General features: G+C 41.6%; 1 protein-coding gene across 1 annotated transcript; it reads right to left on the bottom strand.

The window, feature by feature from the left end:
• Positions 1-7,598: 7,598 nt before the first annotated feature.
• On the bottom strand, positions 7,599-16,121 carry si:dkey-21a6.5 (major surface trophozoite antigen 11). The gene is made up of 9 exons (XM_038967599.1): positions 15,942-16,121; positions 13,129-13,353; positions 12,568-12,706; positions 12,383-12,471; positions 12,050-12,113; positions 11,629-11,717; positions 8,749-8,861; positions 8,483-8,639; positions 7,599-8,049 (listed from the first exon to the last, which is right to left on the bottom strand). The coding sequence occupies exons 1-9, from the start codon at positions 15,997-15,999 to the stop codon at positions 7,892-7,894; spliced, it is 1,092 nt and encodes a 363-aa protein (XP_038823527.1). The 5' UTR covers positions 16,000-16,121; the 3' UTR covers positions 7,599-7,891.
• Between the last annotated feature and the right edge of the window lie 260 nt (positions 16,122-16,381).

Raw genomic sequence — 16,381 nt, 5'->3', positions numbered from 1 at the left:
ACCGGATGTTTTTGGAACTACTGAACATAACGCGCCAATGTATACTGAGATTGTTTGATATAAATATGAACTTTACCGAACAAAACATACATGTATTGTGTAACATGAAGTTCTATGAGTGTCATGTGATGAAGATCATCAAAGGTTAGTGATTCATTTTATCTCTATTTCTGCTTTTTGTGACTCCTCTCTTTGGCTGGAAAAATGGCTGTGTTTTTCTGTGACCTAACAATCGTTTGTGGTGCTTTCGCTGTAAAGCCTTTTTGAAATCGGACACGGTGGTGGGATTAACAACAATATTACCTTTAAAATGGTATAAGATACTTGTATGTTTGAGGAATTTTAATTGTGAGATTTCTGTTTGAATTTGGCGCCCTGCACTTTCACTGGCTGTTGTCATATCGATCCCGTTAAGCCATAATTAACCAACAATGCAGTTTTAAGAAAATACCTTTTATTTTAAATAATTAAAGAGCAGCAATAAAATAACAATAGCGAGGCTATATACAGGAGGTACCAGTGTCGAGGTAATTGAGGTAATATGTAGTCGTGGCCAAAAGTTTTGAGAATGACACAAATATTAATTTCCACAGTTTGCTGCTTCAGTGTCTTTAGATATTTTTGTCAGATGTTACTATGGAATACTGAAGTATAATTACAAGCATTTCATAAGTGTCAAAGGCTTTTATTGACAATTACATGAAGTTGATGCGAAGAGTCAATATTTGCAACGTTGACCCTTCTTTTTCAAGACCTCTGCAATCCACCCTGGCATGCTGTCAATTAACTTATGGGCCACATCCTGACTGATGGCAGCCCGTTCTTGCATAATCAATGCTTGGAGTTTGTCAGAATTTGTGGGGTTTTGTTTGTCCACCCGCCTCTTGAGGATTGACAACAAGTTCGCAATGGCATTAAGGTCTGGGGAGTTTCCTGGCCATGGACCCAAAATATCGATATTTTGTTCCCCAAGTCACTTAGTTATCACTTTTGCCAAGGTGCTCCATCATGCTGGAAAAGGCATTGTTCGTCACCAAACTGTTCCTGGATGGTTGGGAGAAGTTGCTCTCGGAGGATGTGTTGGTACCATTCTTTATTCATGGCTGTGTTCTTAGGAAAAATTGTGAGTGAGCACACTCACTTGGCTGAGAAGCAACCCCGCACATGAATGGTCTCAGGATGCTTTTCTGTTGACATGACACAGGACTGATGGTAGCGCTCACCTCGTCTTCTCCAGACAAGCTTTTTTCCGGATGCCCCAAACAATCGGAAAGGGGATTCATCAGAGAAAATGACTTTACCCCCTGTCCTCAGCAGTCCAATCCCTGTACCCTTTGCAGAATATCAGTCTGTCCCTGATGTTTTTCCTGGAGAGAAGTGGCTTATTTGCTACCCTTCTTGACACCAGACCATCCTCCAAAAGTCTTTGCGTCACTGTGCATGCAGATGCACTCACACCTGCCTGCTGCCATTCCTGAGCAAGCTCTGTACTGGTGGTGCCCCGATCCCGCAGCTGAATCAACTTTAGGAGAGGGTCCTGGCTGAACTTTCTTGGGCGCCCTGAAGCCTTCATCACGACAATTGAACCGCTCTCCTTGAAGTTCTTGATGATCCGGTAAATGGTTTGATTTAAGTGCAATCTTACTGGCAGCAATATCCTTGCCTGTGAAGCCCTTTTTGTGCAAAGCAATGATGTGATGACGGCACGTGTTTCCTTGCAGGTAACCTTGGTTGACAGAGGAAGAACAATGATTCCTAGCACCACCCTCCTTTTGAAGCTTCCAATCTGTTATTTTAACTCAATCAGCATGACAGGGTGATCTCCAGCCTTGTCCTCGTCAACACTCACACCTGTGTTAACGAGAGAATCACTGACATGTCAGTTGGTCCTTTTGTGGCAGGGCTGAAATGCAGTGGAAATATTTTTGGGGGGATTCAGTTCATTTGCATGGCAAAGAGGGACTCTGCAATTAATTGCAATTCATCTGATCACTCTTCATAACATTCTGGAGTATATGCAAATTGCACCGGAGTATATGCAAATTGCATACAACTGAGGCAGCAGACTTTGTGAAAATTAATATTTGTGTCATTCTCAAAACTTTTGGCCACGACTGTACATGTAGAGTTATTAAAGTGATTATGCATAGATAACAGAGAGTAGCAGCAGCGTAGAAGGGGGGGGGGGGGGGGGGGGTGGGGCAATGCAAATAGTTTGGGTAGCCATTTGATTAGATGTTCAGGAGTCTTATGGCTTGGGGGTAGAAGCTGTTTAGAAGCCTCTTGGTCCTAGACTTGGCGCTCCGGTACCGCTTCCTGTGCGGTAGCAGAGAGAACAGTCTATGACTAGGGTGGCTGGAGTCTTTGACAATTTTTAGGGCCTTTCTTTGACACAGCCTGGCATAGAGGTCCTGGATGGCAGGAAACTTGGCCCCGGTGATGTAATGGGCCGTTCGTACTACCCTCTGTAGTGCCTTGCAGTCGGAGGCCGAGCAGTTGCCATACCAGGCAGTGATGCAACCCGCCAGGATGCTCTCAATGGTGCAACCTTTTGAGGATCTGAGGACCCATGGCAAATCTTTTCAGTCTCCTGAAGGGGAAAAGGTTTTGTCGTGCCCCCTTCACGACTGTATTGGTGTGCTTGGACCGTGTTAGTTTGTTGGTGATGTGGACTCCAAGGAACTTGAAGTTCTCAACCTGCTCCACTACAGCCGTGTCGTGATGTGATGATAATTGCTTAATAAACTCAGGAAACCACACCTTTGTGAAAGCACCTGCTTTCAACATACTTTGTATCCCTCATTTATTCAAGTTTTTCTATTATTTTGGCACTAACTTGTATATTCATTATCATTACACTACACGTTAGCAACACATTGACCATAGAAATAGCTAGCAAGCTAGCATGATTATGGGTAGTCTGATTAATCAGGCTGTAATACACAATTCATTGGTATATAGGCCTACACCCTGAAACATCTGTGTGCAAAATCATGTAAATGTTCCATACAAACCAAAATGTTGAATAAAAATACATTTAAACTTACTCGTACCGGTTGTCAAGGCGGTTTTAGCCCCAAGGCCAGCAGATGGTGATATTGAGTTGTTTCATTTTACTATCCAAACGCATTGTATGCAGCTGGCAATACATTCGTATCCCTCATGAACCCTTTTGTACCTAAAAAAAAATATCATTTCGGGCCGCATAGGTTTCGATTTCCTCAACTTTATTTAATGGCTAAAAGGCAACAAAAACATTTGGAAAATGTGTACTTTGGCAGGTTAGGAGAATTATGTTAAGTTTAGAAAAAGGGTTAACTAAAATGCTAAATTTGTCTCCGACGCAACTTGGACATATCTAGCTACAACCAGGTCTGCCCTGAGAACAGTCTTGGTTTCCCATAATGCGCTGTTGTTCTGATCGTTTCAACCTGATTGTCTGAACATGATATGCAACATCCAGGATTAGCATTTAGCCACTAGCATGGTGATGGAAAATGGTGTTTCATAAGGAAAGCACGTATATTTTCCCAGTTTTTCCCCGCCTTCTCGCCATTTAAAAATGTTAAGTATGAAATTGAAGCCTATGCAGCCTGAATGGAGAATGTTTTAGGTACCTACTCGTCCACAAGGGATAAGAATGTATTGCGTTTGGACGGTAAAATGAAAAGACTCAATGTCGCCATCAGCCGGCCTTTGGGCTAGTACTACTTGCTGGAAAGTATTGTTTAGACTTTTGAAAGCCAATAGGTATATGTGACTCGTTTCAGGAAACTAGGCATGTCGGGCGTCACTACTTCACAGGAGAGGCATTTGAATGTAAACAATTATTTTAGCAAAATGCATTTTGGGGCAGAAATGCCTTCCTCGAAAATGTGAACTTCCATGTGGCTTAATAACAAACTTGTATGCCATCTATAAATGCATTTTTATTTATTTTTTATTATGAGCCTAAAATGGTGCCGTCCTGGATGGTCGCCGTTTTGCAAGCTCCGACCCAACTTTGCTGTTTGATCATTTTGTTGTTTATTTTTACTCTGTTTTCATGAAATGTATCCGCTATTATTTCTTACAACCGACAAGAACTCTTGAACAACAGATCGGCAGTTACTTACCCCAATTCTGCTTTCTACTTCGACTCATCTGCCCTGGACTCTCTAATTCCAACCTAAAATTCGGGCTACCCAAAAGTAAACTCCGGCGTTAGAGGCAAGAGAGGGGGGATCCTGGTGAGATTAAAACTTGTTGTTAATCCCACCAAAGTGTCCGATTTCAAATAGGCTTTTCAGCGAAAGCACCACAAACGATTATGTTAGGTCACCACCAACTCACAGAAAAATTCTGCCATTTTTCCAGCCAAAGAGGAGTCACAAAAAGCACAAATAGAGATAAAATTAATCACTAACCTTTGATGATCTTCATCAGATGACACTCATAGGACTTCATGTTACACAATACATATATGTCTTGTTCGATTAAGTTAATATTTATATCCAAAAACCTCAGTTTACATTGGCGCCATGTTCAGAAATGCCTCCAAAATATCCGGAGAAATTGCAGAGAGCCACGTCAAATAACAGAAATACTCATCATAAACTTTAATGAAAGATACATGTTTTATATAGAATTAAAAGATACACTTGTTCTTAATGCAATCGCTGTGTCAGATTTCAAAAAGCTTTACGGCAAAACAAAATATTCAATCTGAAAACAGTGTTCAGCCACAAAAGCAAGCCATACAGTTACCCGCCAAATTGTGCAGTCAACAAAACTCATAAAAAGCATTATAAAATCTTCACTTACCTTTGCTGATCTTCGCCGGAATGCACTCCCAGGACTCCCACTTCCACAATAAATGTTTGTTTTGTTCGGTAATGTCCATCATTTATGTCTAAATAGCTATTTTTGTAGCGTGTTTGGTAAACAAATCCAAAGTCAGGAATGCATTCACTAAAAGCTGACAATGTCCAAAAGTTCCGTAACAGTCAGAAGAAACATGTCAAACGATGTATTGAATCAATCTTTAGAATGTTAACATAAATCTTGAATAACGTTCCAACCGGAGAATTACATTGACTTCAGATGAGCGATGGAACAGAGCTCCCTCTCATGTGAACGCGCATGGTCAAAGAATGGTCAGGTCATGGCAGACCTGACTAATTCCCTTCTCATTCGGCCCCCCTTCACAGTAGAGGCATCAGACAAGGTTCTACAGACTGTTGACATCTAGTGGAAGCGGTAGCAAACTCATCCATATCTCGCTGTGATTTCAATAGGATCTTGGTTGAAAATCGACCAGCCTCAGAATTTCCACGTCCTGTTTGGATTTTATCTCAGGTTTTTGCCTGCCATATGAGTTCTGTTATACTCACAGACATAATTCAAACAGTTGTAGAAACTTCAGAGTGTTTTCTATCCAATACTAATAATAATATGCATATATTAGCAACTATGACTGAGGAGCAGGCCGTTTACTCTGGGCACCTCTGTGCACCTTTCATCCAAGCTACTCAATAATGCCCCTGCAGCCATAAGAAGTTAAGGCAATGGGGGAAAAAAAACTGTCACTTGATAATAAAATAGATCCCCTCCGATCGCGGATTTACTACCGACTGGACTCTCGGAACTGCAATATTCTTTGCTTTTCAGAAACATGGCTCTCAGACAAGATACCCCCCATAGCTATCCAACTAGATGGATTCTCCATTCACCTGGCGGACAGGACAGTGGGGCAAATTGAGGGGGGAGAGTTTCCCTCTTCATCAACTCTAACTGGTGTGCTTATTCCAGCGCGGTAGAAGTGTCGACCCACTGTTCACCTGTCTTGGAATACCTGATGGTCAAATGATGACCCTTCTACTTCCCAAGGGAGTTGTAGGCTGTTATTGTTACTGCTGTATAAATTCCACCTCAGGACAATTAAAATACAAGCTGGCGCTTAACGAACTGTACACAGCTTTAAACAAGCAGGAAACCCCTTTTAAGATTGTATTGGCAGACTACATCCAAAAAGGTGTATTGCCGCCATATATTGGGTTGGGTAAAAACTGATATACAATCCACACTTTATTTTTTTGGGGGGGGGGGGGGTTAAAATCCAAATATCAAATTTAAAACACATTTTTACCTTGGTGCCTAACCGAACCGTACCTACCAGCTCTCTAAATCGGGTAAACAATATTTACCTGAGAATATTTTGTCTCAAATTTCAAGCAGCCGGACAAACCACAGACAACCGGTAGAGTAAGTTTAAATTAATTTTACTCAACATTCTGTGTTGTATATGTAACAGTTTAACTTTACGTCCGTCCCCTCGCCCCGACCCGGGCACAAACCAGGGACCCTCTGCACACATCAACAACAGTCACCCACGAAGCATCGTTACCCATCGCTCCACAAAAGCCGCGGCCCTTGCAGAGCAAGGGGAACCACTACTTCAAGGTCTCAAAGCGAGTGACGTCACCGTTTGAAAGGCTATTAGCGCGCATCACCGCTAACTAGCTAGCCATTTCACATCGGTTACATATACTCAGTGTATAACTACCGCTTAATCAGACTAGAGTATGTATGGGATGGCATTTGATAACCTTAGAATGTGGTAATCATAGCCACGAAAGTCGCCTTGTTAGGCAAGAGATTAGCTATTATGATTGTAAAACAGAGCAATAGTTTACAGAAAACATTGAATTTATCACAGGTAGCTATTTTCTGAATAATGTGACAAAGCATTACATACCAGAGACGTTCCTTGCCATGGTGTCCCCCATCTTTTTTTGTTACGCAATGAACTACTACGGTGTACCACATTAGGAAATCAGTACGCGATCCTGTAAAAAGTTAGTTTTCTTGCTCGCACATCTCATGAAACATCCTTTTGGTGTTTATTGCGTGTTTTACAGATATTTTGTTAATAAACTTGCATCATGGAAATAACTTCAGTATGCATCTTATAGGCTAGTAATTATACAACAGAATTTCACTTGAAAGTAGTGCAAAGTTGTGCTTTATTCCAGTATATACCTTGGAGTGGAGTTGGTGTTTTTCTTTAAAACATACAAATATACTTTTCTTTTAAAGAACAGGTCAAAAACATTACTAATGCTGAATATAGATGTTATGTGATGCATTTCAAACATAAAGATAATACATAGTACCTCACATCATCAATATCATTAATCTGTATAACCAGGAAAGATTATTTCTGTGAAAGAGGGGAACATTTACTTAAAACAATCTTTAAAGCATAACTTTCGATCTACCATAAATGAATGCAGTAACATTTACAAACAAAAACAAAAGTGCTTTTCATATAAAGTCCTGATAAGAGGCTCAACAAGCACTTTTCAAACCTCCTCAACCATCCAGTGTGCCTCTTTAAACCATTGACCTAATTAACCTAAAGAGGAATTAAATTGCTGACATTTTTTCTTCTTTTTAACAAATATATTAGGGTCACTAAAGCACAAAATACAGAAGAAAAACACATCTGCTTGTCAAGAATGACGGCAGCAGGTAGCCTAGTGGTTAGAGCGTTGGACTAGTAACCGAAAGGTTGCAAGATCGAATCCCCGAGCTGACAAGGTAAAAATCTGTTGTTCTGCCCCTGAACAAGGCAGTTAACCCACTGGTCCTAGGCCGTCATTGTAAATAAGAATTTGTTCTTAACTGACTTGCCTAGTTAAATAAATAAAATAATACATCTAGAAGATGTACCGCATGAAAGAGCTGGTGAGTTATCAAAAGTACTCAAATGGACATGGTAAACCATGGCTAGGATTTGGTGTGAGTCTGCTTTCTCTTATGGTCCAAAGCTGAGGTACGTTGATTCTGCTCTGAAAGCCAGACATTTTACCCCAATAATTTGAGGCATCAGATGGGGCTGGGGACATGCTCACCAACCAGCATATACTGGCTCGGCATCACATGGGATCCCATAGTATCGACCTTGCGGCCGCTCTTTGCGTAACAGAGGTTGTCGTACGAGGGAAAGCTCTCCGTCTGTGTCTCGCCTTCGACGCAACACCAGCAGGATGACGAAGAGTAGGGCCACTGGACCAGAGAAAATAAAGAAAACACATCAAAAGACTGTTTGCAACAAGACTACAACGTTCACTTACTACTACTACTACATTATTACTTCAGCATGATTTCTATTTCACTTTGTTTTTGCTACAAGATGTGGCCTCCTGATCAAATGACCTCTAAACAAGATAATTCAATCATATATTTGGATATTTGTACTTAGTAGTGCCCAGAAAATGCATACAATTTGTGCAATTAGAATAAATAAACAAGGTTCAAGTCAGTGAACAACTTTTCTCAAAGGGTCACAAAAAAAAAAAGTTAATATGGGAAGCCAATTATTTTGCTCACTTCATTATGACAGCTTGACAAGGGTTTTCAACATCTAAGTGGTAGCCTAAAGTTCAAACCACTTTCCTTCCACTACACCAATATTTTCAACATGTTTCTTCAGACATACCTCCTCCTCCTATGACAAGTAGAGCAATGGTGACGGGGGCCAGCTCACACTCCTCCCCTGCCTTGCGAAAGAAGGTCTCCATGCAGTAACCTGGAGCAGTGCTGCCTTCAGGACAGAAGGCATCACCGGGGCACAGGATGGGGTTCACATCTGGACTCTGTGGAACAGATGAAGTGAGCCTTGGTCATTCAAGCTGGTCAGGAAATCCCTTAATGATACTTTCAGTATTGGAGGTGTTTACTGGGAGTAAGGGATGTGGTACTGACTGGGCAGTAGTGGTTTTCAGGGCAGAGGTTACAGGTCTCCTGGCCCCAGCGGATCTGGAAGAAGCCGCTGCTGCAGATTTGACACATACTCTGACGGGGAGCCTTGTGCATACCTGTCCAAAACCAAACATCATCTCATCAATACATTCTAATCAGATTCCTCCACTAAAATGTCATCCATTTAAAACTGACTGAATCTCTGCTATTACGGTGTACTATCTTAAATTATACTGAACAAAAATATGAACACAACATGTAAAGTGTTGGTCCCATGTTTCATGAGCTGAAATAAAAGATCCCAGAAATTTTCCATACGCACAAGCTTCTCTCAAATTTTGTGCACAAATTTCTCCTTTGCCAAGATAAATCCATCCACCAGACAGGTGTGGCATATCAAGAAGCTGATTAAACAGCATGATCATTACATACACTACAGTTCAAAAGTTTGGGGTCACTTAGAAATGTCCTTCTTTTTTAAATGTTTTGCCCATTAAAGTAACATAAAATTGATCAACAATACAGTGTAGACATTGTTAATGTTGTAAATGACTATTGTAGCTGGAAACGGCTAATTTGTAATGGAATATCTACATAGGCCCATTATCAGCAACCATCACTCCTGTGTTCCAATGGCATGTTGTGTTAGCTAATCCAAGTTTAGCATTCTAATTGATCATTAGAAAACCCTTTTGCAATTATGTTAGCACAGTTGAAAACTGGTGTTCTGATTAAAGAAGCAATAAAACTGGTCTTCTTTAGACTAGTTGAGTATCTGGAGCATCAGCATTTGTGGGTTCGATTACAGGCTCAAAATGGCCAGAAACAAATAGCTTTCTTCTGAAACTCATCAGTCTATTCTTGTTCTGAGAAATGAAGGCTATTCCATGTGAGAAATTTCCAAGAAACTGAAGATCTAGTACATCGCTGTGTACTACTCCCTTCACAGAACAGCGCAAACTGTCTCTAACCATAATAGAAAGAGTGGGAGGCCCCGGTGCACAACTGAGCCAGAGAACAAGTACATTAGTGTCTAGTTTGAGAAACAGAAGCCTCACAAGTCCTCAACTGGCAGCTTCATTAAATAGTACCCACAAAACACCAATCTCAACGTCAACAGTGAAGAGGCGACTCCGGGATGCTGGCCTTGAGACTGGTGTAATCGAACCCACAAAATGCTGATGCTCCAGCTACTCAACTAGTCTAAAGGCCAGTTTTATTGCTTCTTTAATCAGAACACCAGTTTTCAGCTGTGCTAACATAATTGCAAAATAGTTTTCTAATGATCAATTAGCCTTTTAAAATTATAAACTTGGATTAGCTAACACAACGTGCCATTGGAACACATGAGTGATGGTTGCTGATAATGGGACTCTGTACGCCTATGTAGATATTACTTCTTTTTTCCCCAAAAAAATCAGCCGTTTCCAGCTACAATAGTCATTTACAACATTAACAATGTCTACACTGTATTTCTGATCAATTTGATGTTATTTTAATGGACAAAAAAAAAAGTGCTTTTCTTTCAAAAACAAGGACATTTCTAAGTGACCCTAAACTTTTGAATGGTAGTGTAGGTGCACCTTGTGCTGGGGACAATAAAAGGCCACTAAAAATGTGCCACAGATGTCTCAAGTTGAGGGAGTGTGCAATTGACATGCTGACTGCAGGAATGTCCACCAGAGCTGTTGCCAGAGAATTAAATGTTAATTTCTCTACCATAAGCCACCTCCAACATTGTTTTAGAGAATTGGCAGTACATCAAAGCGGCCTCACAACCACAGACCACGTGTAACCACGCCAGCTCAGGACCTCCACATCATGTTTCTTTGCCTGTGGGATCGTCTGAGACCAGCCACCCGGACAGCTGATGAAACTGTGGGTTTGCACAACCGAAGAATTTCTGCACAAACTGTCAGAAATCGTCTCAGGGAAGCTCATTTACATGCTCGCCGTCTTCACTAGGGTCTTGAACTGACTGCAGTTCGGCATCGTAACCGACTTCAGTGGGAAAATGCTAACATTCGATGGCAACTGGCGTGCTGGAGAAGTGTGCTCTTCATGGATGAATTCTGGTTTCTACTGTACTGGGCAGATGGCAGACAGTGTGTATGGCGTCATGTGGGCGACAGTTTGCTGATGTCAACGTTGTGTGCTCCATGGTGGCGGTGGGGTTATGGTATGGGCAGGCATAAGCTACGGACAACGAACACAATTGCATTTTATCGATGGCAATTTGAATGACGAGATCCTGAGGCCCATTGTCGTGCCATTCATCTGCCGCAGTCACCTAATGCACAGCCCCATGTCGCAAGGATCTGTACACAATTCCTGGAAGCTGAAAATGTCCCAGTTCTTCCTGCATACTCACCAGACATGTCACCCATTGAGCATGTTTGGGATGCTCTGGATCGATGTGTACGACAGCGTGTTCCAGTTCCTGCCAATATCCAGCAACTTCGCACAGCCATTGAAGAGGAGTGGGACAACATTCCACAGGCCACAATCAACAGCCTGATCAACTCTATGCGAAGGAGATGTGTTGCACTGCATGAGGCAAATGGTGGTCACACCAGATACTGACTGGTTTTCTGGTCCAGGCCCCTACTTTTTAATGTATCTTGTTGCATGTTGTATTTATATTTTTGTTCAGTGTAGATCATGCCTTCATTTAGTGTGTTTATAGATGTAATCAATGCAGTGCCAGATAAACCATCTGTGAATAGAGCTACTTCATATACAGTCATAGTCTAATATTTACTTTATAATACATTGAATGGAACATTCTCAGAAAAACATTTTAAACATTCTCTTTAATATTTTAACACACTGCATGCATTATAAATAGCACAATTGATATTGTTGGCTGGCACTGGCAGTTACCTGGACGACATGGTGTGCACTCCTTGGCAGCTGGCTGCAGAGACTCTGTACCAGCAGGACAGATCTGACACAGAGCACAACTGGAGGAGCTGTGGGAGGGACGGCCACAAGGGTGCAATGAATAGGGAAGAACTTATTTACAAAATACTGTTTAATACAGCTGGCTATCACCACCCCATGTCTGATGACTGAACTATGAAATAATTTCTTCAATGCCTACTACTAACCCAATTGTGTGTGTGTGTGTGTGTGTGTGTGTGTGTCCTGTTTTGGGAAGTAATATCAGTTGCATTGCATGAGATGAGAGCATGTGATGTTAGATCTGCAGACAAGCAACAGGGCCAGTTGTGTGGATCCCGCTGCAGTGCAAACCACACTAGTTAAGAAAACACAAATCTAAGGTGACAAAAGGGCCACTTACTTGCAGAACGTTCCCTGTTGACATGGACTGCACGATGTGGCATTTTGTTGTGATGTATAGAAACCTGAAAATAACACATTCCATTTAAAAAACAGATACATCCAATTTAATATTTCTAAAGAGTTGGATTACTTGAATGTGCATGACTGAAGCCCAGCTCTTATACAGTAGAGCTGATTGTTTTCGTCAGTTGTTACAACATTTTTATTCACTCCTTTTTCTCTGCGTAGGCATGGATGAACAAACAAACACACTATAATATAATAATAGTAACAAGTAAGTCATTATTGCGATGATTATACAACAAGAACAGAAACATATTGATATAAATACCTGGAGAACAGCTTCGGCAGGAGTCGGAGCCTGTGTTGTTGCTGTAGGAGCCTGGGGAGCAGGACTGACACATAAGGCTGCCGGTAAAACTGCAAGGTGAGATGGAGAACAGGAAGAGGGTCAATGCAACAGTGGTATACAGAATGTTTGTGAATCAACTATGCCCTCAGTTGACAGAGACGTACTTGGTGTAAAAACCCTGGCTGCAGGGCTGACATCGCTGTTGTCCAGCCAGAGGCTGAAAGAACCCTCTGGAACATGGGAGGCAAGCCCCAGCGAACAGACACAGCCCTGGCTCATGGCAGCAGGAACACAGCAGGGTGTCTGGGGAGACATCAGAAGGCTGTTATTGAACAGGTGGTGCTGTTCACAACACTTACCACCTTCATTTTACATTTGAGCCAAAGAAGCTTTCGCTTTCAGTTAGTCTGTAGAGGTCAGAGAAATTTCAGGAGTCAAATAATACACCAACGCTTACATACCAACAACACAACTCCTGTGTCCACATCCACAAAAAATAGATGTTACATGGGTAAAAACGACATTACAGTGCTGCATCAATTGGCTGTGCTGTGTTTCTACCAAATTTATAGGTTGTGGTGAGAAACAAAACCGAGTAATTATTTGGGTTACTGACAATGCTCTTAACCGCTAGGCTACCTGCTGCCCCTTCACTCCCTTCACTGAAACTAAGCATCTTTCTGCCAGGCCAGGGTAAGTAAGGCTAGCAGGACATCTAGACTCACCATTGTCAGAGTAGGACCCTGGGACACAGGTCTCACAGGTGGAGGTGTTGAGGGCAGAGCAGCCTGGGGATGTGGTGCTGAGGATCATGGGTGTGGTCACGGTCACATTCTCACTGACTGTGGTGGTCTCACTGACTCTGGTGGTCGCCGTCACATTCTCAATGAATGTGGTGTTCATCACAGCAGGAACCATCGTGGGAGCTGTCGTCTGGCTCACCACCACACCTGTTATAACCAGACTTTTAGAGCAAATAGTTCTAGAAACAGGAAAACATTTATATTCCCAGCCTCTCTCTAAGTAGCAATGTGGTAGATAGACAAAGGCATACCCTGGAAATAGAGCAGATCATGACATGGGAAGCTGGATTTTCTGGAAAAATAATGGGTCAATGACTAATTAGTATGGTTCAGAAGAAAAATGGTCATTGGAGATTGGTATTTGATGGCTTTGAAAGGACTGGAGATGAGAAGACGGTATGGGGTGTTGAACATTTAATGCAGAACAGACAGGTACCAACACTGGAACAGCGTCAGCACACGGCTAACAACGACATCCGAACATTAACACAGCAGTGGGGAACGGAGCTGGGGAACTGACAATTATAGGGGAGGTAATAAACAGGTGATTGAGTCCAGGTGAGTCCAATAATCGCTGATGCACGTGTGTGTACTGATGGTGGCAGGAGTGAGTAATGCTGGGGAGCCTGGCACCTTTGAACGCCAGGGGGAGGGGGAGGGGGAGGGGGAGGGGGAGGGGGAGGGGGAGGGGGAGGGGGAGCAGGAGCAGGCGTGACAGGCTTAACACATTTCAGGAGGTCGTGTGACACCTACAGTGCCGTGAAAAAGTATTTGTCTGCTTTCTGGTTTCCTCTATGGCATAATGGGAACCATGTCGTCCAAAAGTTGAATCAAGTTTGCCAAAAAGCACCTGGAAGATCATCAAGACTCTTGGAAGAATGTTCTATGGACAGAGATATCAAAAGTATAACTTTTTGGGTGACATGGGTCCCATTATGCCTGGCAAAAACCAAACACTGCTTTCCACATTAAGAACCTCATACCAACAGTTAAGCATGGTGGTGGTAGCCTGATGGTTTGGGGATGCTTTGCTGCCTCAGGACCTGGATGACTTGCCTTAATAGAAGGAACCATGAAATCTGCTCTGTATCAGAGAATTCTACAGGAGAATGTCAGGCCATCCGTCTGTGAGCTGAAGCTAAAGTGCAGTTGGGTCATGCAGCAAGACAATGACCCAAAAGACACAATCAAGTCTACATGAAAATGGCTAAAAAGCAACACATTTGAAGTTTTGGAATGGCCTAGTCAAAATCCAGACCTAATCCCAATTGTGATGTTGGGCTTGAAACAAGCAATTCATCCTTGAAAACCCACAAATGTTGCTGAGTTACAGCAGTTCTGCATGGAAGTGGGCCAAAATTCATCCATAGCGACGTGAGAGACTGATCAATAACTACAGGAAGTGTTTGGTTGGAGTCATTGCAGCTAAAGGTGGCACAACCAGTTATTGCTTGTAAAGGGGCAATTACTTTTTCACAAATGAGCATTGGGTGTTACATAACTTTGTTTATGAAATAAGTATGTCATTGTTATTTGTTCACTCAGGTTCCCTTTATCTTTTATTATGTTTTGGTTGAAGATCCGATAACATTCAGTATTAAAACATATGCAAATGTAGAGAAAATCAGAAAGGGGGCAAAAACTTTTTCACGGCACTGTAACCTTCCCCTCACTGTAATTAGATTATCTTTCAGTAGGCATTCACAGATTTCAACCCTTACTGTTTGAGGAAAATCCATCAGTAATAGGCCTTTGTGGCATATTCTCCAAATCCCTTTTGTATTTGTGGTCTTATAAATTGTAAAGCACATGTTTTTTTAAGCCTGGTTTCTAATCAAAGAATGGCACAAAGTTCCAACATGAAAGATTTTAGACGTCTACTTCCTCATTCCTTTGATATTTTACAATGATGCTGCCATTCTGAATCACACCCAACTGATCTATTTCACAATGTGGTAGCCAATGTTTCACAATAAGTATTTCAAAGTAAGTCTTCTTTAGGATATGTAGCTATTTGTGGACAGGTCAGACACCATGATATCTTGTCTCATTATCACATGCCGTTAACACAAGGTATCATGGTGTCTGACCTGTCAGTGAGTTGGGGAAACAGAAGCAAACAGAGACCTTATTGTCGCAGTAATCACATTAGCCATGAGCTGAGCTGCTTTGCTAAGAGAAAGACACCCTCTTCAATAATTGCAATTATTCAAAACCAGGTCATATGATTTCCCCTGGTTTAAACTCCAAAATGCTCCGAGTTGGCCAGGGCCTTCTGTGTGTACTGTACATTATATTCTATTGCGTTTAGATTGCCAGAGCATTGGGAACTGCTTGGGTAATTTACAGTTTTGCTGAAGTGCTTGATGAATAAAATATTAAAATGTCTTAACATGACAAGTGGAATGTTAAACTTTTATAGCTGCATTTATGCAACAAAGTTGCAAAGCAGTGTGTAATTTTGCATTCAGTCATTTATGAACGTTTTGAATCATTCAATTAGTTATCACGTTTTGTAAAATATGTCAAATCAAATCAAAATTGTGACATATGGTGTGGCTGTCTTGACAAAGTTTACAAACAAAAAAGGTATCTACAGTGCCATTGGCACAAGTGGGTACCTCAAATAATCCCATGTAAACAAATTGCCTTTAGTCATATCTAGATATCTAAAAACAGAGTGCTGCCTGCTAAAGCTAACGTTAATGTTGATTAGCTAAGACAACAAACCTTACCTAACAGACAGGCGGCAGCAATCGTAGACAAAACTCCCCAACATTCCATACTCCACATATTATCGGCACAAAAAAGTTAATAATTTCATCTCTGACAGTTTAGGGTTCTTTCTTTTTGTGAAGTCCAGTGAGTCGCTGGTTGCTTGTCGCCCTCATCAATGTCATATGACAAGACACAAATCATGTGATTTTACTTACGAGTTTTCGGTAACAACTTAATGCGCAACCGCAGAACACTTATCAGAAAATCAAGCTGGCCTTGATGTCTCCAGCCAAACTGAATGAAATCAATGAACATATACACACACACAATGCTTTAATTAAATTATTTTTTCCTAGGCGCAAACATTACAGTGAAACTACTTCCTGTATTCGACTTTTCCCCACCCCATTCTCTTCAATGTGTGTTGCAAATCTCATTATACTATACAGGGGCCCAA

Source organism: Salvelinus namaycush, chromosome 28 (assembly GCF_016432855.1).
Source record: "Salvelinus namaycush isolate Seneca chromosome 28, SaNama_1.0, whole genome shotgun sequence".
Lineage (NCBI taxonomy): Eukaryota > Metazoa > Chordata > Actinopteri > Salmoniformes > Salmonidae > Salvelinus > Salvelinus namaycush.
This window is presented reverse-complemented; position numbering and strand designations above follow the sequence as displayed.